The following is a 23589-nucleotide window of genomic DNA, read 5'->3' as shown; positions in this document are numbered from 1 at the left end:
CCAGGGCAAATCTAATTTACCGTGTATGGGAATTTGTCAGACCATGCTGTGCCATGCTGGGCATTCCTCCTAAGACCCGAACTCTTGCAAGGCATGCATTTTTATTTTATTTTTATTTTCTCTTTGATATTTAGGCTAATTGGGACCTGATGAATGTAAAAACAAAGAATTATCTTTTTACTTGATGTAACGTCTTCGTAAGTGGACGCCAGGCCCTTATAGACCAAAATTTAACATACCGGTAGTCTTGAAAACCAAAGACGTCATGTCCACACATCCCAAGATTAAAGGGAACTTGAGAATCAGCTTTGATTGGCAGGAATCCAAATCAAGTCAGCCGTGTTCACTCCCGTAACGGGGCAAACGCCCGAAAGAAAGAAAGAAAAGTCTGGACTGATCTTTGTGCTAGACTTGCATAAGACAACAAAATAAGGCCCTAATGGTCAAGCAAGTGAAAAATGAAATCGACCAGTAATCATATGTCAGAACCAGACACGGTGCCAGAGATTCTCTAATTTTTAAAATGGAAGAGTTTTCAGCAGAAAATGTGGAACGTTTTTGTATTATAAAGCGATCCATTGCACTACTCTGAGAGTGGGCATGTTGCAGGAGGTAGAGTGCATTCCTCTCTCATTCATTTCCAAACGCATCCAGCACTGGTGTACTGCGTACCAAGCGGAGCGCCGAGTACCTAGTGGCATTTTTGGCGCACTCTGAATGGCCGAACGACAAATTTGAGTAATGCTGGAAGTTTCCAAATGGTTGCAGTGAGCCAGTACATGGTCAAAGATGATTTCCGAACATGCTCCGAATACGCAAGTAACCGAAAGACTCACTCTGCCCTTCCCTGCTCTCACAGTCACGGGGGACACAGAAGCAGCACAAACATGAAAACAGGAATTGTTATGGAACAGAATGGTGACATACTTGTGCTTAAGAAACATTTTTTAATGTAAATAAATAACTAGATAAATACAGACAGACAGACAGACAGACATATGCTGCTCGGGAGTGTTTGAGGGGCCAAGACAGATTTCTGAACTGGGATAGTGCCCCCCCCCCCCCCACGCTGGCCCCGGTGTAGCACTGTGCGTGGTCAAAACATAACACTTTCATAAACACTCCACTTTTCCTCACAAGTAACAAGCAAACAGCTGCTAACTAATCAGCGGCTGGCTGGCTAGCTAGGTATGTAGATCAGCAGTCTATGGCGTCACTCACTTTTCCAATACATCACAAACAGATTCCAATCAACCATTTTGATCACACAAGATCCTTTTCCATGTACGCACGCACACACGCACACACGCACACAGCCCCCCCACAAGATTCAGTTTGAGTCTTTTAAAGCTAATAGCAATGGACCAAAAAGCAGGACACATCAACCTTTCAATATCAAACCTGTCGTGTGTCTTAAGAGAAGAATTTATGCTCACTCTTCAGTCAACTATAGACAGTATATGAAAACAAACACCCTGGATGAAAAGAATGCCAGAATCTTCTTGGAATGACAGTATGCTAACATCATACTAACTTCCAGTGGGTGTTCTTCTTGTTGTTGTTCCCTGGTGATCCTTTTATTTAATAATTTTAAAAAAGGCAAGCAAAACATGTAGAGTTCATCTTTTGATGCTGCCTGAAATGACGTCTAGCGAGGAGCTCTGATGGCTTATTTTTCTCCAGTTCCTTGAACTTTGATTCATATTTTTCTCCTTCAATTTGGTAAAACTCCAAATGAACAACTCCACGGTACTGCTGCATAGTGAACCCCTGCAAATTGTGGGAATTTAATGTACAACGAATTGATTGAAATAGAAATCAATATACATGCATGATATGACAACAAAAGCCATTTACAGAGAAAATAAGCAAGCCAATGGACGCTCATTAGGGCCACTTTTTGTGAAGCTTTGTCTTGATTGTCGCTCACGCTGTCTTCAGGATGTCGTGGGCCAGAGGCCTGTTTGTGGGCAGAGTGGATGAGCGAAAGACGGCGTGGGGAGAGCGCAATGGGAAAAAGAAGAACAACAAGTCCTCGCTGTGCACTTCTCGCTACATGAGCTGCCTGAGGGACCCCGAGGACCTGGAACCCCAGAATGTGGCCCCCCACCATTATCATAATCGAGCGGGCACGAGTGGAGGAAACTCGGACCTACACTGTGGATGGCAGGAGGACCACTATGGAAAAAGGATGGCCGAAGGCGTGGATCTGGGTTTGAAGTCCGTAGACTTGGGCTTCGAGGATGGCGAACTGAATGGGAGGAAAGAGGAGGACTTAAGCGAGTCCGCCAAGGGTCGGTGCAAGGCTGTGAGCGCCACCGACTGCTGGATGCGCCTAGCGTGGGTTTTTCACTCCAAGAAGTTCCAATCGGCAAAACTGGAGCGTCTATACCAGCGCTACTTCTTCCGACTCAACCAGAGCTCTCTCACCATGCTAATGGGGGTCCTGGTGGTGGTGTGTGTGGTCATGCTGACCTTCCACTGCATCCAGCGTGCTCCAGATGTGGCCTACGTCTCCATCCTCTGCGTCGCCATGGCACTTTTCGTGGCTGTGATGGTGGTGTGCAACCGCAACTGCTTCCACCAGGACTACATGTGGATCGTGAGCTACCTAGTTATCGGGGTGCTGATTGTGGTACAGGTGTATGGGCTGCTGATGGTGAAACCCCGCAGTGCCTCGGAGGGCGTCTGGTGGACAGTCTTCTTCATCTACATCATCTACACACTGTTGCCTGTCAGAATGAGGGCCGCTGTGCTTAGCGGCGTCACGCTCTCCGTCATCCATGCTGTGACGGCCTGGCAACGCAACCAAGATGACAAGTTCATCTCAGAACTGGTAAGTTGCAGCTCATATCAGAACTTGATCCATTTACCTGTCATTCACTCTCTCCTCCTGGCTACATTGTGACAGACATACTGCTGCGCAATCCAACGCGTGTGTGTGTGTGTGTGTGTGTTTTTTCTGTGTGTTTTCCAGCTACCTACCACATTTCAAAAAAACATTCGGGCCTGCATCAGTGGCCTTTAGTGGCCTGACATGGTCACATCATGACTTGGGCCATTGGGCCACAGTTAATGTCAGACACTCAAAATGGATTGATGAATGTCAGAAAGTCACTCATTTCACAATGTTTCACCCTCTCAGTTCAAATTGGACCATTATGAGTTGACATGAACAAAAAATCTTGTAAATGTTCTATTACAGCTCCGGTTTCCTCCCACATTCCAAAAACATGCATGGCAGGCTGATTGGACGCTCTAAATTGTCCCTAGGTGTGAGTGTGGGCGTGGATGGTTGTTCGTCTCTGTGGGCCCTGCGATTGGCTGGCAACTGATTCAGGGTGTCCCCCGCCTACTGCCCGAAGACGGCTGGGATAGGCTCCAGCACCCGCTGCGACTCTTGTGAGGATCAAGCGGTTCGGAAAATGGATGGATGGATGTTCTATTACATGTGTTCATGGGACAACACTGAAGACATGACACATTGCTACATTGTAAGATAGATTTACTGTCCTCTCAAAATTGAGCTGGAGTCTACCCCAGCCGACTTTGGGTGAGAGGTGGGGTATACTTGAAGGGTATCGGGTAAACAAACAATCTCTGGCAGGGAACATATAGACAAAGACAAATTTTCCACACTCACATTCGTATCTATGAACGATTTCTCCGTCTTCAATGATGCTAACGTTTAAGGACAATTTGGGAATGTGGATGGGAAAACACAGAGAATCATAGGTAGACCATAATGCACCATTTCATGTTTTGGAATATTAAATGGTTGTTAACATTGACAATGAAAAGTAATGTCCTAAATTGTACTAAATTGTGATTTTCTTTTTTGTGTTAATAATTGGGGATGTGGGCAGCCCGGTGGTCCACTGGTTAATATGTTGCCCTCACAGAGCAGAGGTGCAGGGTTCGATTCCGGCTCCGGCCTTCCTGTGTGGAGTGTGCATGTTCTCCCCGTGCCTGCCTGGGTTTTCTCCAGGTCCTTCGGTTACTTCCCACATTCCCAAAACAAGCGTGGAAGGTTCATGGAATACAGTACTCTAAATCGTCCCTCGGTGTGAGTGTGAGCACGTATGGTTGTTTGTCTCCGGCACGGCCTGTGCCCCTTGTGAGGATAAGTAGATCAGAAAAGGGATGTATTAAGATAACACAGGAAAAACTTTATTTGTTTCACAATAGAGAGTGATGGATAATTGAGTTGTAAAGAGTACATATTGCTATTTTTGGATCATGAAACATATCTGTGTCAAACTGACCCGTGAACATTATTGCTGTTGCTGAGAAATCAACATCACAGAAGGGTTAATGTTCATGTTGTCTGCAAAGTTTGAAATGACACGAATTGCATCACAATCCTAACTTATTGTTTCTAATGTATGGTGTGGTCCTGCCCTTCAGAGCTAACAGAGTTTGCAGAGTCGTTTGTTGAGTGTTGTGCATCTGCTAACTAGAGAATACCATTTGGGTATGAATTGGTGTTGATAAATGCTATGGGATTCAATGAACTGTTGAAATGTAAAATATGAGATGAAGTTAGAATGGTTTGAACCGGTCAGCAAATGTGAAAAGAGGTAACTGTGTAAAATATTTCTTTATTTGGGAATTCCACGGTGAATTTGTGGGAATGTGGGGGGTGGATGTGTGTGTGTGTGTGTGTGTGTGTGATCAATAGTTCCCACGGTGTTGGAATGGTTTGACTAAGTCAAGAAATGTGCAAAGAGGAAATAAATCTGTGAAGAATCTTCTTCAATTTGAAAATGTGCAATGTGGAATCATGAGTATCTTGTGCATTTTCAGAATTTAGAAAATACTCTGTCATGTGCAGGTCCTGAATTTTTAGAATATTTGGATTTTGACTGCTTTGCGTAATGGGGTGGGAGTACGATGCCCAAACCGTGGTAAAAATACAGTATTAGTATAAATACAGATTTTTTTGTGGTCGACAATTTTCAGAGATCATTTACACTACCTGGAGTCAAGCGTTGTGCAGTTTGCTGCTGGCATTTGTGACCACGACCATCATCACCATACAATGGAGCACAATGTTGTTACTGTACTCATGTGGAGACGCCCTACTTTCCCTGCACATCAATATAGGACAAACATTGTTCCGGCTTCTTGCTCGCTCTTTGCGTGTCAAAAGTCGATGGTTGTGAAGCTCTCATCAGCCTCTCCAATGAGATTTGGGTTCTGCCTTGTACACAGGACATACACAAGGAAAATCAGTGGTGCTTTACAGAGGCAAATAAATAATGATGAAGAATAAATGATGAAAATTAATGGAAATCAAGAAAAGATCCCCACATAAAAGCAGGATACATATAAAAAGTGATTCATGAGAAGCAGCTGTGAGCACTCTTAAATGGTAACGATAGTTTGAGCAGATATCAGCTGCTTCCCTTTATTTCATTCTGGGTCTGGAAACAAGCCTGTGGGGTCTTGAAGTCTCATAGGGAACTAAACTGTCTTGAATATATTTAGCTCCGAGATCATTCAGAGCTTTGTGAACCGACAGTAAGATTTGAAATTCTAATCTTTGACTCACAGAAAGCCATTGTAGACATTTGAGGGCTGCAGTTCCCTGGTACCTGGTACGTAGCAGCCTTCTGGACCAGTTAGACTGATTTTTTTATTTGATTTGCTTTTTTTAAAAACTCAATTCCATTAATTCAATCTATTGAAAATGAACCCATGAAACAGCTTTCCTGTGCCTTGTTTGTCAGTAAGGCTTTGTGGAAGGTGGCTTGGGTTGAATGGGCAATGTGGAGCCCTCTCGTGATTATGGAGCATGTTTATTCTCATTGTGGAGTTACATTATATCGTGATCATGTAGCTCAGTGCCATTCAGTCCACAATCCCCCGCTTGAGACAAGGAGGCTATTGTAGTCAAATGAAACAGGACTGAACTGGCTGAGATGCTGAGACCATACGACCAATCACAAACAAAACCAGATCCTTCCTTCCTTCCTTCTTTTTCTTGTTGAAGAATTAGAAACAGTGGACATTCTGTTAACTGTGCCAATTTTGAAGAATATTCACATATTTTATTCTCCAACCAGTCTTCATCCAATCATTCAGTTTGTTCAGAACATTTATGCATTCTAATAACTCTAGAAGCGCAACGCAGAATCAATTTATCAACAACTCATCAATTATCACTGTGATTGGCTGGCAACCGATTCAGGGTGTCCCCCGCCTACTGCCCGGAGACAGCTGGGATAGGCTCCAGCACCCCCCGCGACCCTAGTGAGGATCAAGCGGTTAGGAAGATGGATGAATGAATGAATCATCAATTATCAAATGAATTGTATTGTGCTGTAATTGTGCTTACCAGTCGTGATCCTTCATTTATATGTACGTTTTAACATGTTACATTGCACGGTGGTTGATAGAATTATTTTTGATCACATGGCGGCTTTATGTGTATGGTTTCAGAGGCTGGGCCTGGCCTTCTGAGGGCCGTGGGAGACAGCGAATGAGTTGGCTTGCTGTTGACCAACTGAATCGTTCGGCACTCTGCGTGTTGAGTGACTCAGTGTCACAAAAAATGGAGCATGTTATTGTGAGGGATAGCTCAAGTTGTGCAGTATGTTCATTTATAATGTTACTTTATATGTACGATTATTGTCTCTATGATTGGCTGGGAAGCAGTTTAGGGTGTACCCAGCCTACGGCCCGAAGACAGCTGGGATAAGCTCTAGCATGCCTGCAACCCTTTTGATGATAAGTGGATTAGAAAATGGATGGATGGACAATTACACAAGCTTTTATGATGGTGACAATTTGATCTTTGGAACGAGTGCATCAATCATTTTGGAAAGCACTCGTCATCATCCTTTCAGACTGAACCTCAGACCTGTGAAGCAGACATGCTCGCCACTCGTCCACCATGCTTCCAGGAACTAATTTATTTGAAAAAATAATAGAGCTCAATGGGACATGTCGTTTTGAAAGTAACATAAGTTCCATCAGTCTAACAGAGCAACAAACTGTACTGTCATATCCACTCCCGTATTGTCATTTTCCCCTACACAGAGGATGAAAATGCGTTACTGTTACTATATTTGTCGGTTGCAGTGGCATATGTGTTGAACTTGCCGAGTCAAATGTACTGCAGTTTCTTGGTTTTCTCTAGAAAACATTCCCATGAAGCAACCTAGGTGACTGTGGAGCCACTGGGAATGAGACGACAATGACACGAGTCCGCTGGTTGAATGAGCTTCCAGTATGTGCTTGTGGGGCTGCAGACCAGACAAGCTGGCTACAGGTGCACATATGTCAAGGCACCCGATCGGGTCACTTTTGTTGCTCTTCCAAAGGCGTGCCGTCACCCCCGAGGTCCCGACACAGTATGTTCCATTTCAGCGTACAATCAATAGTGGGACATAAGCTTTGCACCGTTCAACAAGATTGTCGCTCTCTCTCTCTCAGGCTTAAAATAGATGTGGGAGGATAGCAACATTGTTTGGGCTTGTTTATGACTTGGATGAACGGTATCCAACGTTTATATCAATGGTTCTTAACCTGGGTTCAATTGAACCCGAAGGGTGAATCAGTCACAGGGGTTCGACAGAGCCTCTGCCATGGAGGTTTAGGCCACCGGACTCAACATTCAATTACCTGTAGTTATGACATGCCCGCTTGGCCATCACTGGCTGGTTCATTTTGTGCACAATTAAAAAAATGGATACTTTATACTTCTACTAATTGTGTTGACTTTTTGTACCTGTACAACCGTGAATTCCCCTTGTCGAAGTATCTCCAGTATCTGTCTATATGTATTTCTGTCTCTTCTGCACTCTGTCTCTTTGTCTGTCCGTCTCCTAATTTTACCAGAGCCTTTTCATTCAAGAGTGTCTGTACTTGTGCTTAAGAACTGAGTGTGAGTACTTTCGCCATCTCTGGCTTTTCTTGAAACCCTGAGAAAACAGCAGTAGTATCTTATTGTAAGCTCAGTTTCACCAGGTATCCGTCTGTCTGGCTCCAGGCTACTTGCACTTTTGTGAATACAGAGAGAGTCCATTCAGTCTGTCACGCTCTCTGTATCACACACATAACCTCACACAAACTTTGTGGTCATGTCACATGGTTAGGCTTCCTGATCTGGGAAAGTAACATTCTCCTTCTGGGACTTCATCCTCCTCCCAGCTTACTCTTGTTTTTCCCTTATTTGTATTTTCCCTGTGGATATGTCCATGCTGCATATAGAGCTGAGAAGATGTGAGCGTGATGACGGTCAGGACAAAAGTGTTTTGTTTTGTTTTGTTTTTTTAAATCTTGTGAGAGACCTCCTCGATGGAGCATGTCTTCCCCGAGGGGCGGTCCAGAGGTGGGGGGTGAGGGATGTAATGGGGTTGACACGGATGGAGAGTATGAATGTTGTGGGCATGACTCGCCGGACTTCATAAGAGCTGCCAGTCTCTTCTGGTCTTTTTTTAAAAGTCCTTTCTCAAAAGATCCTTCTCAAACACATTCTCATTTCCCAGAGAGCTGACACTGAGCTCCCCACACTCACGGCCACTTTTATGTCTTATAATTCGACTCTGAAGGGGTTCATTGGACAACGGCACGGATGATGAAGATATTACTACTCTGGCAGCCAAGAAATCTCACTTTAAGGAGAAGATGATGGCGCGTTGTCCAGTCGTTAATTTGTGACTGCTTCAAAAATGGAACGTTATGAGTGCTCTTGAAACTTGATGTTCTTCCAAGATGCGCAGCCACGATCCTCACGCACTAATATAGAGACAGCGCAACAGGGCAGGCCATACCGAAAACACTGTTGCAAAGACGTGTCAGGACTCCCACACATAGGGCTCCCCTTGTTGGTGGCTAGTGGGGATCTCGGATGTTGTCCAAAAAAGGAAATGCATTTTAATATTTCGTTGGGACACTGTGAGTTTATTAACAAACATCAATCACCATGGTTGAAAGAAGAGTGAAAATAACGTGATTCGCCCCGAGTGTACTCATCAACGTATGGTGTTCTATATGGACATGAATGAGTTGAAAACAACGCAGTCGGACAGACAAACCACATTGAAAGTGATTCATTTTCTGCCTCGAACAAAGAAAAGAATCTGTCCCTTTTTTCATTCTTGGTTTTCTCATGCCAACTGAAGATGGAAAGAACAAATGATACACTGATTGTTGTCACCTTGGTGACTGGAGTTCATTTCCAAACTGTGGAAGAAAATGTTTCTGTCATGTTTTGGTTTGTGACCAACAGGTGGCACTGTAGGGCTCTCCCTGCAGCTGCACACCTGTTGGTCGTTATGTAATTAGCTGTATAAAAGGACTCCCACCCGACCACTCATTGTTGGGTCATTGTTTGCCTCTGTCATGTTAGTTGCTGTCACGGTCACTTTGGTTTTTGCTTATGCCACGGTTTTATTTGCTCCTTTGGATTCGTTTTGATTTCCAGACTTTGTGTGTTCTGTGTTTCCTTAGTATTTTAATACAATTCGTCAAGTTCACCCTGCTCCTCCCTCCTGCTTGCTTTTTGGAGTCCACCACCACCTCGCAACATGACAGTTTCCATTGAATCGAAAGAAGTTGTTACACAAACAAATATGTTTTTCCGTTAAGTGTCCCATTAAGTGTTAACGATTTACCGTTTAAGCAGGTTACGCACATACAGTACTGATAACTTGAGCGTCTTCCTCCTTCAAAGTCAACAAAGGCCAAAAGCCACGAGCCTCTGACAGGGGGCTGGAGCATATAGACAAACATGGTGCAAACCAGATTACTTTGGTTTACAAGAGCCCGCCTGTTTCTCTTTTGTTCACACCGGCACCAGACATATTTACATGAGCTGTCCACTGGTGTCGGCCGCCTTGAAATAGTGTACTATATACAGTATGCATGTATTTCCATAACATCCGTATGAACAGCTGTAGCCTTCGATGTCTTAAAAGAGATGACGCGAGTTACAAAAGCATTGTTCGGGGTCTAATATAATGAGCCGCTTGGGAAAGATGTCATACGTGGGTTTACATTCGAGCAATCATATGATATTTTTAACCAGCGGCAGGATAATTTTGGATCCGAAATCCCAAACGGGACGGTCCATAGGAGGGAGGATCTATTGACAAACGGTTTAGAAGGAGAGCCCGGTATCAAAAGTACATCAGGGCTGGGTGTTTGCTTTTGTGTGTTGTTACAGCACAGGAGGTAAAACCTGTTCCCACACTAGATTGTTGTGGGGTCAAACAGATGCGGGACTGATGGAAACTTACTGATCCCTGATCTCTGAACCCTGGAGAGGAAGATAGCCATCAATGACATGTCACAGACATGACATAGGCCTGGACAAGTCATGTAAGACAGGATTACATCAGAAAAACTTGACGGCAACCACGCTGGCCCATTGTAACCGTTTTTGCAGTTACTATTTGTCATGGTGTTGTGCCATTGTGATATGTATGTACCATTAATTTCATCTTTCTCTTTTCTGTTTATTTTTTAAACTCTAGATCAGGGCTTCTAGGTCAACTGGCCACACCTAGAGACCCTCATTTTCCTCCAAAGTAGTGGCAACAAGCTTTGATAGATGGGTCAAATCGTGCTAAATCACCCAATGGATTTAATGAAGTGGATTTTCATTTTATTCTCACTGTACCTGTTCATGGTGATGGCAAAACACTAAATCTCACATTTTAATACATTTGGCAAAAAGGGACATGACTGCCTTCCTTTGAACTCAGATTTCAAGAACTACCGGTACAGGATAATTTTTCACAAAACAAGTGTTGTTGGAAAGGGAAATTTCATCTTTGCTGTATGTTGCACGTAGAGCATATGTGACAATAAAGTTAACTAGACTTCAATTCAACAATTATTTAGAAGAGTGGTGCATATTTTAGTAACTTGACATTTGGACTGATAATTTGCCCTTGCAATTGACCATGTGGTTCACTTCTTCTCTAAAACATAAACGTTTTAGGGATTTTTTTTTTTTTACTTGAGAAGAAATATAATGTGTCAAATTATCCATACCCTCAGATAGTCATTGAATATTCATTGACTATTTATTGAAAGTTGAATATTCATTTTTCAGCGTGTGAGTACTTTTTCCATCTGTGATATTCTACAACAGGTGTGTGCAATTTCAGGGCTCGAGAGCCCTTATAAGCCTGTTTTGGATGTCTCACTTCTCCAACACACCCGATTTAAATGATCCAAATTGTTATCAGGCTTATCACATGAACCAGGTTTGTTGGAGAAGGGAGACGCCTAAAACAGGTTGGATCGTGGCTCTCGAGGACCGGACCCGGGCAGCTTTCTTCTACCAGAACCACGGCCCCGAGCGTGGGCGGGAACAATTTGGATTGGTTATAAATTAAATATTGCTCTTAAAATATAGCCAACTAGAAGGAAAATAATAGCTTGGCTAATAATAGCGAAGTGACTGCAGTCTTCCGATAGCAGCCCATGGTTTACTAACAACTTGGCTCAGTGTGAAAGTAAATAGAGGCTGAAGTGCAATGGCTGACAGCCAGCCAGGACAAATATATTAGGAATCCATTAGTGGTGTTAAATGGTGATCGGTGTGGAATGCTCGCTTGGGCTTTTATGGCCTGTTGTTTCTCCGTGAGGGTGAATAGCTGTGTGTCAGAGTTCAGTGTCAACACAAGATACACTTACCCATCCTGCACGCACCCCACCTCTCCCTCCTCCATTATTTGTTGCATAGTTAAACAGGCAACAAACAGCAAGTGTAGTGGCGAGACAATGTGCCGACCAGACGTGTTGTCATTGACAAACATGATCACCATCGCTGTATAAACACAGAACGATGTCCTGCTATTCAAATGCCACGCACACGCACATACAACAAAGCCAGTTGTGGGAAGTAACAAATTACAAATACTTTGTTGCTGCGTTGAATTACATTTTTCCGGCACGTGGACTTCTGACAATTTTTCCTCAAGTCAAATTTATTTTTGTAGCCATTTCTCGTAAAGGGGTCTCGAAGGGATTCATAAGCCCACGGTTGCCAAAGATTAGCAACATCCTCTGAACTAAACTCTTCCAACCAGGCAAGGAAAAAAAAGAATAAAACGTTGAGAAGGGACCACCGATTCTCCTTCCAGGACTACCAGACTGCAGTGGATACCTCATGGACAACATTCACATCCAGGAAACTGGTCAACCTCAGATCTTGTCCCTGTCGGTCGGTGCAAAATGCATCCAGCAAAGGCGTCGGATTCAGTCTTCGCCAAGCAGGAGAGAAGAGGGCAAGAGAGAAGGGAAGTGGCAGTAAAACAGGCCTATGTGTAGTTTCACTTAACACACAAGTATAATAATAAATCTTAAATTCACTCTTACTGAGGTAGCGACTCTAATTTCGGACTACTTATGACGAAGTAAAGGAGTTCTCTCAGTTCTTCTACTTTGACCAAATTAATTTTTTACATCACTTTCTCTGCTTAAGTACAGCATGAGCTCTTTCGCCACCTCTGAACAAAGCTTACCTTGTCAAAAGTCCTCATGTACCACAGTTAGCCTTCCCAAACCATAAGGTCTGGCAGCACATTCTCATATTGTCTGTAACCGAACATGAGTAATTTCAACGCATTAACAAGGCCTTTGTCTCATGATTCATCCGGAGAAGTCACAGGCTCCTCTCTCTCAAATGCAGAAACCTCACAAAGAATCACGTTGCCTCTTCATCAATTATGCCTACCCGCTGCAACAACAAAGGAACACAAGACCGTTTGGACTAAAAACGGAGGCACAGTACACCAAAATGTTCAACCAAATTCATTTTCGTGTTAATTTCCTCTCTAGTTTTTTGAAATGCAGTGACGTTACTTTCAAAACAAGGGCTTGTTATTTTTTACGTTTTTACAAGTTGATTCTTACAAAAACGGCAACTGGCCTGATTTTCTCATGGACAGGTACTAAATTGCGCGTTTTCTCCAACAAATTGTGTACTTTGCTGATGCCTGTGACCTGCCAAGATCTTTTATTAAGATCCCAAATACTAAAGTACTTTGCACGCACTATTGGTGTAAAAGTGGTGGAGACTGATGAATTTGAAAAAGCTCTCCTTACAAGGGTTGCTTGCATCCTGGAGCCTATCCCAGCTGTCTACGGGCAGTAGGAGGGCTATACCCTGAACTGGTTACCAGCCAATTGCAGGGCACACTTAGACGAGCAACCATCCGCGCTCACGCTCACACTGACACATAGGGACAATTTTGAGTGTTCAATCAGCCTGCCATGCATGTTTTTGGAATGTGGGTGGAAACCGGAGTACCCGGAGAAAACTCACACCGGCACGGGGAGAACATGCAAACTCCACACAGGAAGGCAACAGCCGGAATCGAACCCTCCACCTCTGCACTGGAACCACTTAGCTTTACGTCCTGATTTGCACCTGCCTTTCAAAATCTGCTATTTAATAAGATGCACAGTCAGCTATCACAATTCCCCGCAGGTTTCATCATTCACACACCTTATTCATCCTTTTGCTTATTACTCCTTCAGAAAGAAAATGATGAATGATATTGATGCCTTGGAAATATTGTCCACACTATCTGGCTTCATACATTTTTGGTGGGGGGAGTGTCCATATGAGCCAAAGCGCTCACGTGTACTTTGTACAACCTGTTGTTCTGGTCACAGTATTGATTTGTATGCTCTGGAGAGTAGTAAGAGTAAATATTGTGTACGATCAAGGGTGGTGACTGGAGTTGGAAAGTGAGTTGCTGGGATGGGTGAGTGTTATCTGATACTTGTGAAACTTAAGTAAGTCTTGTTTTTTTACTCGGTGCTGCTCTCTGCCCATGTTCTCTCATTTAATATAATTGAATCATCCTATTTTTACTCCTATGAGCCGCGTATACATGTTGTCCGAAGGAATAAATGTATTTTTGTGTGTCTTCAAGTTAAATGCTGGCCTCCGGTTCTTCTTGCACATTGTTCTTAAAAGGAGATGAAATTCCTTGACGTTTAGCTCATAGTTGCAAATTTAAAGTTCTGCACTCTGTCACATAGTTGAGATGAGTGAGTAGAGCCAGCAGGAGGGATGTAACGCGATCCAGACGTCATGATGCGAGATCACAATATGAACCTCGCAATATGATAATTATCACGATACTGTGGAGAAGTTGGCGATATAAAAGAAGCTCACGATACTGTATAAAAACTCATGATATTTTAAACTAAAATAATAAAAAATACTAATGTTGGTAATTTTTTTTTACAAAGCACAATATTGTGTTTTTGTTACAAAACAGCAGTGACAAATGAACACAATTGGCCAATCAGTTTATTGTCAATTGCTCTTACTTACTGGCTCAGCGGCACAAAGATTATGTAGTTCACAATGCAGTACTGGTACCAGAGCCCATGCTGTGTGTGAAGTCGATCCCGACTATATCTCGTTGAAACTTCTCGACCGTAGCTGAATGTGTCATGGTACACTCGCCTGACAGCAGCGCGGGTTCGGTTCTTGCTCAGTGACAGTGTGGATGTGGGTATGGAAGGTTGTTTGTCCGGCAACCAGTTCAGGGTGTAGTCCACCTTTCGTACAAAGCCGGCTGGGATAGACTCCAGCACCCACGACCCTGTACAGGATAAGCAATGTTCAAAATGACATGACATCTCGAGCTCACACACCAGCTCTGCTTCCTCCCTGCCAGAGAGGTGACGTTCCACATCTCAAGAGTCAGCTTCTATAGCCATTAAACGCAGTGCCAACATGGTGAGCAAATGGGAGGGGTTAGATGATGCAAATTTGGTCTTCTAGTTCTCAGTGTGGCCATGCCGCAGAGAGTGCGCGTTGGCCCCCAGAGATGGCACCAATACTCATGCTCTCTTCTTGAGCCAATTAGAGAGTAAATTGCGTATACCTCACACTTAGGGAAACAAAAGAAAAAGGTACAGTACATTGTGTTATATTTGATGATATCAAAGAAGCGGAAAGTACAGTTACCGGTTATCAAACATAGACAGTAAAAGTAAAAAGTCATCAGAGAGATAAATATATTATTAATGTACAGACACCTGAATTGCCAACTTAACCCCAGTAACAAAGTATTTGCAAAGTATTTGTACTTTCCACCACTGGTGTCCAGGAAATGAAGGCTGAGTTGGGGTGGTGCGTGGGTGGGCTGGGAGGCAATGAGTGGGATGACTGGTTTGTTGGAGACACAGCAAGGAGGAGAGCGCAACCCTGAACGGCCTAACCCCTCCCTCCTCTCATGCTGTGTGTCCAGCCAAAGTTTCACACCACTGAGACAAACGCATACTTGTACATTCCCCATTAGATTTATCTCATTCAATGATGTATATGTTACTACTTTATGTGTCCCATGACATTACAAAAATTCTCCCAAGTGATCCATTGAATTTGAATTAACAACATATTGCCTACATCATAAAAACTAAGTCAGGGTAGCTGTTACAGTTCATGTAGCATATGAAAGGTGTGTTTTAACATTTTAGATTAGTGGTTGATTTGATTTAAAATTATGAGGCTTTTTCATTTTTGTATTTGTCTGAGCTGATTCATATTAGACTGTGAAAATGTTACTCATCGCCTGTACAGCTTCTGTATAAGACTCTACCTCAGGGGTGCCCATTACGTTGATCCTGATCTACTGGTAGATCTAAGACAGGTACCAAGTAGATCCGAGGAGTGTCGATGAGAAAAAAAAAACAAAAAAACATTTGTGTGTCTTTGTACGTGTTTGTAATATATATTTTTTGTGTTAATGTACGCTGCACCCTAATCATCCTATCAGTCTCATTTTCACCAAAAAAATATTTAAAAAATAAAATAAAGCAGGTAAATCTTGAATTTATGGTGGTGTGTGATTACGTCACCGGACGTTGTCAGCACTCAGCAGTCTGCAATTGCAGCTGTTGCGCTCTATCTTTTATCGTCATTATTCTTTTCGTCGATAAAATCGTCATTTTATCGTTTGCTTTGTGTACAATTCACCGAGGGCAAAAAAGAATAGGAATCTAATCTCTATCACTTTAAAATGGTACGTGTGAGCTACGATAGTTAACAGGCTGCAAAAGTACATCGCATGCCTCAGTTTCAGGCTGTTTCTCATCACGGCGTGTCTGCGTGTGTGTGTGTGTGTGTGTGTGTGTGCGCGCGCGTGCCAGTTAGGGTAGAACCTAACTGGTTCTACCCTAACTTAGTTGATCGAAAAGTAGATCTTTGGTCCAAAAAGTTTGGCCACCCCTGCAGTCTACCTGAAACACACGCTACATATACACTCACCCTATTGTATAACACACTGCATAAAAATGCTACTTTATAATTTACCCGACCACATAACGTGCTACATATAACTCGGGTCCTCCAGCATATCCCATGCTACGTATAACACCAATTCCGATAACAAGCTGTGTGTGTGTGTGTGTGTATATATATATATATATATATATATATATATATATATATATATATATATATATATATCCATCCATCCATCATCTACCGCTTATCCGGGGCCGGGTCGCGGGGGCAACAGCTTTTTAGCAGGGAAGCCCAGACTTCCTTCTCCCTAGCTACTTCTTCCAGCTCTCCCCGGGGGATCCCGAGACGTTCCCAGGCCAGCTGGGTGACATAGTCTCTCCAGCGTGTCCTGGTGGGACATGCCCGGAACACCTCACCAGGGAGGCGCTCAGGAGGCATCCGAATCAGATGCCCAAGCCACCTCATCTGGCTCCTCTCGATGTGGAGGAGAAGCGGCTCGACTCTGAGCCCCTCCCGGATGACCGAGCTTCTCACCTTATCTCTAAGGGAGAGCCCGGACACCCTGCGGAGAAAACTCATTTCGGCCGTTTGTATCCGGGATCTCGTTCTTTCGGTCACGACCCATAGCTCGTGACTGTCAAGTTCTGCTCGAGGCGATACCAGATCGCCTCGTGCAGAACAAGGAAATAAAGGGTTGGATCCCAGAAAAGCAGACAACGAAAAAATCTTGTCAAACAAAAAGATGTCTTTAATGACAAAAAAAACCAGAAATAGCCCGACAGGGAAAAACGGTAACAGAAAACGCTGATCAAATAAGGATCAGGAATAAACAAAGAAGGAAATCAACTGAAAACGCTCGCGGAAAACAAAACGCGAGGAGGGCCTGAATTGGCGAAGAAAAATACAACAATTCACAATTTAGAGCTTTAACGCGTATATCGAAAGTAACGGCCGTAAGGCAAGAAGGCAAAGAGTCAATTGTAATAGCGAACATGGAGCACGAGAGAAATATGGCACGGCGTGGAATTCTCCGGCAGAGAATGAGCTGCCAGAGCCACTTGATAAAGGCCTGATAATCACCCTGGAATTAAGAACAGGTTTGCAGTAGGCAGAGGGAAAAACCCGCCACCTGCTGGCAGGCACGGAACGTGACAGTGACCATAGATGAGGGTTGGGACGTAGATCGACCGGTAAATTGAGAGCTTCGCCCTTTGGCTCAACTCCTTCTTCACCACGACAGACCGATACAACGTCCGCATCACAGCAGACGCTGCACCGATCCGCCTGTCGATCTCCCGCTCCCTCCTGCCCCCACTCGTGAACAAGACCCCAAGATACTTGAACTCCTCCACTTGGGGCAAGATCTCCTCCCCGACCCGGAGGGGGCACTCCACCCTTTTCCGACTGAGGACCATGGTTTCAGATTTGGAGGTGCTGATTTTCATCCCAACCGATTCACACTCGGCTGCGAAACGCTCCAGTGAGAGTTGGAAAGCCCCGTTTGAAGGAGCCAACAGCACCACATCATCTGCAAAAAGCAGGGATGCAATACTGAGGCCCCCAAAACGGACCCCCTCAACGCTTCGGCTGCGCCTAGAAATTCTGTCCATAAAAGTTATGAACAGAATCGGTGACAAAGGGCAGCTTTGGCGGAGTCCTACCCCCACTGGAAACGATTCCGGCTTACTGCCGGCAATGCGAACCAAACTCTGACATCGGTGGTATAGTGACCGAACAGCCCGTATCAGGGGGTTCGGTACCCCATACCCACGAAGCACCCCCCACAGAACTCCCCGAGGGACACGGTCAAACGCCTTCTCCAAGTCCACAAAACACATGTAGACTGGTTGGGTGAATTCCCACATACCCTCAAGGACCCTGCTAAGGGTGTAGAGCTGGTCCACTGTTCCACGGCCGGGACGAAAACCACACTGCTCCTCCTCAATCTGAGGCTCGACTTCCTGACGGACCCTCCTCTCCAGCACCCCTGAATAGACCTTACCAGGGAGGCTGAGGAGTGTGATCCCTCTGTAGTTGGAACACACCCTCCGGTCCCCCTTTTTAAAAAGAGGGACTACCACCCCGGTCTGCCAATCCAGAGGCACTCTCCCTGTTGACCACGCGATGTTGCAGAGGCGTGTCAACCAGGACAGCCCCACAACATCCAGAGCCTTGAGGAACTCCGGGCGGATATCATCCACTCCTGGGGCCTTGCCACCGAGGAGCTTATTAACCACATCGGTGACTTCAACCACAGAGATAGGAGAGCCCACCTCAGAGTCCCCAGGCTCTGCTTCCTCAAAGGAAGGCGTGTTGGTGGAGTTGAGGAGGTCTTCGAAGTACTCTGTCCACCGGTTCACAACGTCCTGAGTCGAAGTCAGCAGCGCCCCATCCCCACTGTACACAGTGTTAGTGGTGCACTGCTTCCCCCGCCTGAGACGTCGGATGGTGAACCAGAATTTCCTTGAAGCCGTCCGGAAGTCGGCTTCCATGGCCTCACCGAACTCTTCCCACGCTCGGGTTTTTGCCTCGGCGACCACCGAAGCTGCGTTCCACTTGGTCAGTCGATACCCGTCACCTGCCTCTGGGGTCCCACAGGCCATAAAGGCTCGATAGGACTCCTTCTTCAGCTTGACGGCATCCCTTACTGCTGGTGTCCACCAGCGAGTACGGGGGTTGCCGCCACGACAGGCACCAACCACCTTACGGCCACAACTCAGATTGGCCGCCTCAACAATAGAGGCACGGAACATGGTCCACTCGGGCTCAATGTCCCCCGCCTCCCCCGGAACATGGGAAAAGCTCTGTCGAAGGTGGGAGTTGAAACTCCTTCTGACAGGGGATTCCGCCAGATGCTCCCAACAAACCCTCACAATACGTTTGGGTCTGCCTGGACGGACCGGCATCTTCCCCCACCATCGGAGCCTACTCACCACCAGGTGGTGATCAGTTGACAGCTCCGCCCCGCTCTTCACCCGAGTGTCCAAAACATGAGGCCGCAAATCCGATGATACAACTACGAAGTCGATCATCGAACTGCGGCCTAGCGTGTCCTGGTGCCAAGTGCACAAATGGACACCCTTATGTTTGAACAAGGTGTTCGTTATGGACAATCCATGACGAGCACAGAAGTCCAATAACAAAACACCACTCGGGTTCTGATCGGGGGGGCCGTTCCTCCCAATCACGCCCCTCCAGGTATCACTGTCATTGCCCACGTGAGCATTGAAGTCCCCCAGCAGAACAAGGGAGTCCCCAGCAGGAGTACTCTCCAGCACACCCTCCAAGGACTCCAAAAAGGGTGGGTATGCTGAGCTGCTGTTTGGTGCATATGCACAAACAACAGTCAGGGCCCGTCCAACCACGGCGGAGGGAGGCAACCCTCTCATCTACCGGTGTGCACATTGCTAGTTTCCTGGCATGAGATGCTAACGTACTGTCTACTGAGTCACACAGTGCTCCTTCTTGTCAAACATCCCAAACAAACGGCGCACAAGTTGCACAAGATTCAAATATAAAAGTCCTTTGTTTGCCAAAATCCGGTCACTGACTTCACGACAACTTCCTGTGTCTCTTCTTCTTCTCTTAGCAGCATTATCCGTGTCCATTATCAGTGCCACAAAAAGTTAAAGGAAAAGGCAAAACACACATGCAGAGTGAATTGATTATTGCTGGCTGAATTGAGATCACGTGAGGTTGGTGTAATACGATAATGTCAGATATGGTGACTGTTGTAAATCCCAAAACAGTTGGAACAACATTTTGACAAATTTTTGGGAGTTCTGTAACACATGCTCATGCTGTTAGTTTGTCTGTGGAGTGAATACATTAAAAAAGCCCTGTAGAAAACGAATAGAAAAACTTTACACTTGCACAAATTCCTGCCCGCATGACCTTCAGAATCATTCAGATGAAATAAAGCTGAAAAATGATTGGAACTTAATCTGCTTTGATACCGACAAATGTGTTTAAAGTGAAACTACAAACTATTTTCCTAGTGAGCAGCTTCTTGAATGTGTTGGACCATTTCAAAAAAATGAATTAATTTTAAATTAAATGCAAAACACGAATTTAACATTGCTCTGCAGAACTTTTTACATCATTTGTTTTATGTTGAGAAAATATCAAACACTTCTATTGTCCAAGGGTCTGTTGGGCCTAATTCAAATCCCCAAATTATACTAGAGTATCATACTAAAGAATAAACCCTAAACAGTACTAAAATTAAGTAATTGTTGCTCAGATATTTGGACCTAGAAACAGAATGCAAGTGTTTGTTATGCTTTTGATACCACTGCAATTTTAGCACAGGAATGTTGTATAATGTTGATCTGCTCTTCTGGCTGCAATACAAGTCTACAGATTCCAGAACCGTAAAGCAGAATGCTTGTGTTTGTTTTGATACCACTGCCATTTTTGTGCAATAATGTTAGGTACTATTGATCTTTTTATGGACTCTGCACTGTTGTTACTCCGTGAGCATTAAAGTAGTATTTTAGCACTAAGCTAGTAGGCCTTTATTTGATAACATATAGTTTTGTTGATCATTTTGGTGATTAAGTGCTGCCTGTAGAGACATGAGGTCAAGTCCTTCCGTGACCACGCTCGTTTATCTATTATCTCTCTATGTCGTGGATTTTCATCCACCATGGAGGGTCTGGAAAGGATCCCCTACGATAAACGCGTGTTCATTGTGCTCGCATTAATTGTTGATGTGCACACGTGGGCCTCACTCTCTTTACCCCATGCAGAATTGGCCTCAGCGTTTGAGTTTGTGGCTCACTCGGTCACATGAGGCTAATTTTAGTTTGGCCTGAGCTGTGGCAAAAACAGAGCAGCGGTTACAGATGAGGCACGCCCACCCCTTAGCCACTTTTATGCTTTTCTTGTGTTGACAATTACACATTCTGGGAAGCCAGCAATTAATCAGCTACAAAGTGGCATGTTTGCGCCCCTATATTTACCAAATGGGTATCACGTTATCTGTTCAAGCTGTGACACTCATCTTTAGGGGTGCTAAAATACCACTCGGCATGTTTGTAATTCTAATGCATTTTATTAGAGCCTGAGAAACAGTCCGTCTTGGAATGGCTATGTTTATTATTATTATTATTCAAACCAATTGGTGGCATTTCGAGGACCTCAACATGTCTAAAAATGCACCGATTTTTGCAAGTGTGTTTTGGGGGGGATGGTAATATATAGATGGGTCCCCAGCATGAACCCACAACTCACTTGGCAAAGCCCCTTGGAATGTTAGGGGGGGAAAATGAGCCCCCGTCACCAGCTTCACTGATCAATACGTCATTCTGTGGATGTGTCTATCATAACAGCACACACCAAAAACTCTCAAGGACACATGCCCCTGTCGGCCATTTTGGTGGGAAGTAGCCATTTTGGGTGAATTCCAGGCCTTGTACTTTGACAAATTCCTACTCGGAAATTCTTACCCACAAGCCCCAACACTGATGGGCAATGCTAAATTGCAAAGCTATTTTGCCTCTAGATGTTTTACTTAATATGCATTATTCTTGTTTATTTTGAGAAGCAGACACGTTTTAAATGGCCAGTTAGTGTACAACAGATACATCGCAGAGACTACACATCTTAGAATGCACTGCTATAACTACTGTGGTTTCATGGATACCCCCCCCCCCCCCCCCCGACCCCCCATCCCCCAGTCCAGGTTTGGAAGGAAAGTTCAATCTGATTTCATGAGTCATTTTCTGACGTGAGTCAGCAGTGCTCTATTTGCACTATAGAGACAGATATCTGTACTTTCTCTGTCTGACTTTGTCCAAAATAGGCTCAACACCTTTTTCAAACTCAGCTGTCGATGACTCAATGTAAAAAAAAAACTACGGTAACTAAAAAAACCCGGAAATTAGAGTGATAAAGTCAACTGCACTTAGTTCATTGAGGAAAAAATAGCCACCATGCGTTAGTAATACTGACTAGCTTTGAATTGTTTTCAAACATGACACTGCTCTACATTCTGTGATATCGAGGTTGTCTGAGGTGAGGTGAAAGTGATATGTTTGCATGCAATGTCTTCCACTATTTAGTTGCCTCTTAATGACTCCAAACAGGAAAAAGGCTTTATTTGAGGAGCCCCAAGTGGTTGTTATCACGTTTAGCTTGGCCTGTGTCACTATGTCATCACAGGAGTTAATAATCAATTGTGTTGCCGCACGATCACTGGGGGCTGCTCACACTTTTCTCAAGAGTCTTTGCCAAACAGACTTGATAATAAACAAAATATTTGTGCCGCATATTCACGCTTGCAGGGATCCTAATTAGATCCTCAATCTCAGGAGACTCGTGCAACACATCCGCCACCGATAATCCGCTGACACTTTGAAATAGCTACGGTATTACTTTAACGCCATGTTTATTATTGTGGTTATAATTTTGCAGTGACTGTCGCAAACATATATCGACATCTTGCAAACAGATGCCTGATTCTCTTAATTTTGTTACCTTGTTTATTCCTGAGAGGATCAAAAGTATCTAAAAATAAAGATGTTAATACCGCTTAAAAGTGAGTTGTTATCTTTGTCTCAGTGAACTGTACTACAGATCTTGTACCGGTCCTTCTTAGAATATGCATGTGTACCTAATAAAGTGATGACCTGTAAGTGTCTCAGTATGTAAGAATCAAAGTAAACCAATCAAATAGAACGTGTTACAGTCATCATGATTGTTTGGTTAAACAACTTTTATGGTGCGTGTAAAAGAGGATGTCCGCTGGCATACAATTTGGTCTATGACCATGCAGACTTTTTTCGGGGCCGGGTTTGGACTTGAATAGGGACACACACACCCTTAGGGAAGATCAGCGTGACAGAGAAAGCTGAAGGGTCTCAGTTAATGTATGCCTCATGTAAATAGCTTGAAATGATCAACGCTCAAACAGTCTGTCTCAATGACGTGCTTTGTTTGATCCCCGCCTACAGGAGACGCAAAGGATTCCTCGTGTTTGCCAAGCACAACTCGACTGTTTTTCCTTCATTTGTTCTTCAAAAATGCTTTGCAGCACCTTAGCTGTAGCCGCACCTTATAAGCCGATGTTTGAAAAGCAGTTGAGCCAATGATCTGAGAGCAGAGGAACGTTCTGGAGCCTCCAAATGTGAGCTGAGGTAACAAGTCTTTCAATGAACCCTCGTTGAGATATAGACAGACCATAGAATTTATTTTTTAAAAGTTTTGCTCCTCCCCTAATTGAAACACTTTTCATAGTACTTAAAAACAACCAAACCTATTAAAAGACACATTTTAAAATATTTCTTAGCGCATCTTCTCCCTGGCTCATGCATCTCTACAAATAAGAAGTGAAGCATGCTTGCTTCAAGCTG

At 44.2% G+C, this 23589-nt stretch overlaps 1 protein-coding gene across 3 annotated transcripts in view; it reads left to right on the top strand.

Moving 5' to 3' along the window:
* The window catches only part of LOC127595417 (adenylate cyclase type 6-like), a 52133-nt gene that overhangs the window by 1419 nt on the left and 27125 nt on the right, over nt 1-23589 (top strand). For all 3 annotated transcript variants that reach the window (XM_052056883.1, XM_052056882.1, XM_052056884.1), the window contains one exon: nt 1942-2836. In XM_052056883.1, the coding sequence (XP_051912843.1) occupies nt 1943-2836 (894 nt within the window). In that variant the 5' untranslated portion in view covers nt 1942. The remainder of the gene's footprint in view (nt 1-1941; nt 2837-23589) is intronic.

Source organism: Hippocampus zosterae, chromosome 2, assembly GCF_025434085.1.
Source record: "Hippocampus zosterae strain Florida chromosome 2, ASM2543408v3, whole genome shotgun sequence".
NCBI lineage: Eukaryota > Metazoa > Chordata > Actinopteri > Syngnathiformes > Syngnathidae > Hippocampus > Hippocampus zosterae.
This window is presented reverse-complemented; position numbering and strand designations above follow the sequence as displayed.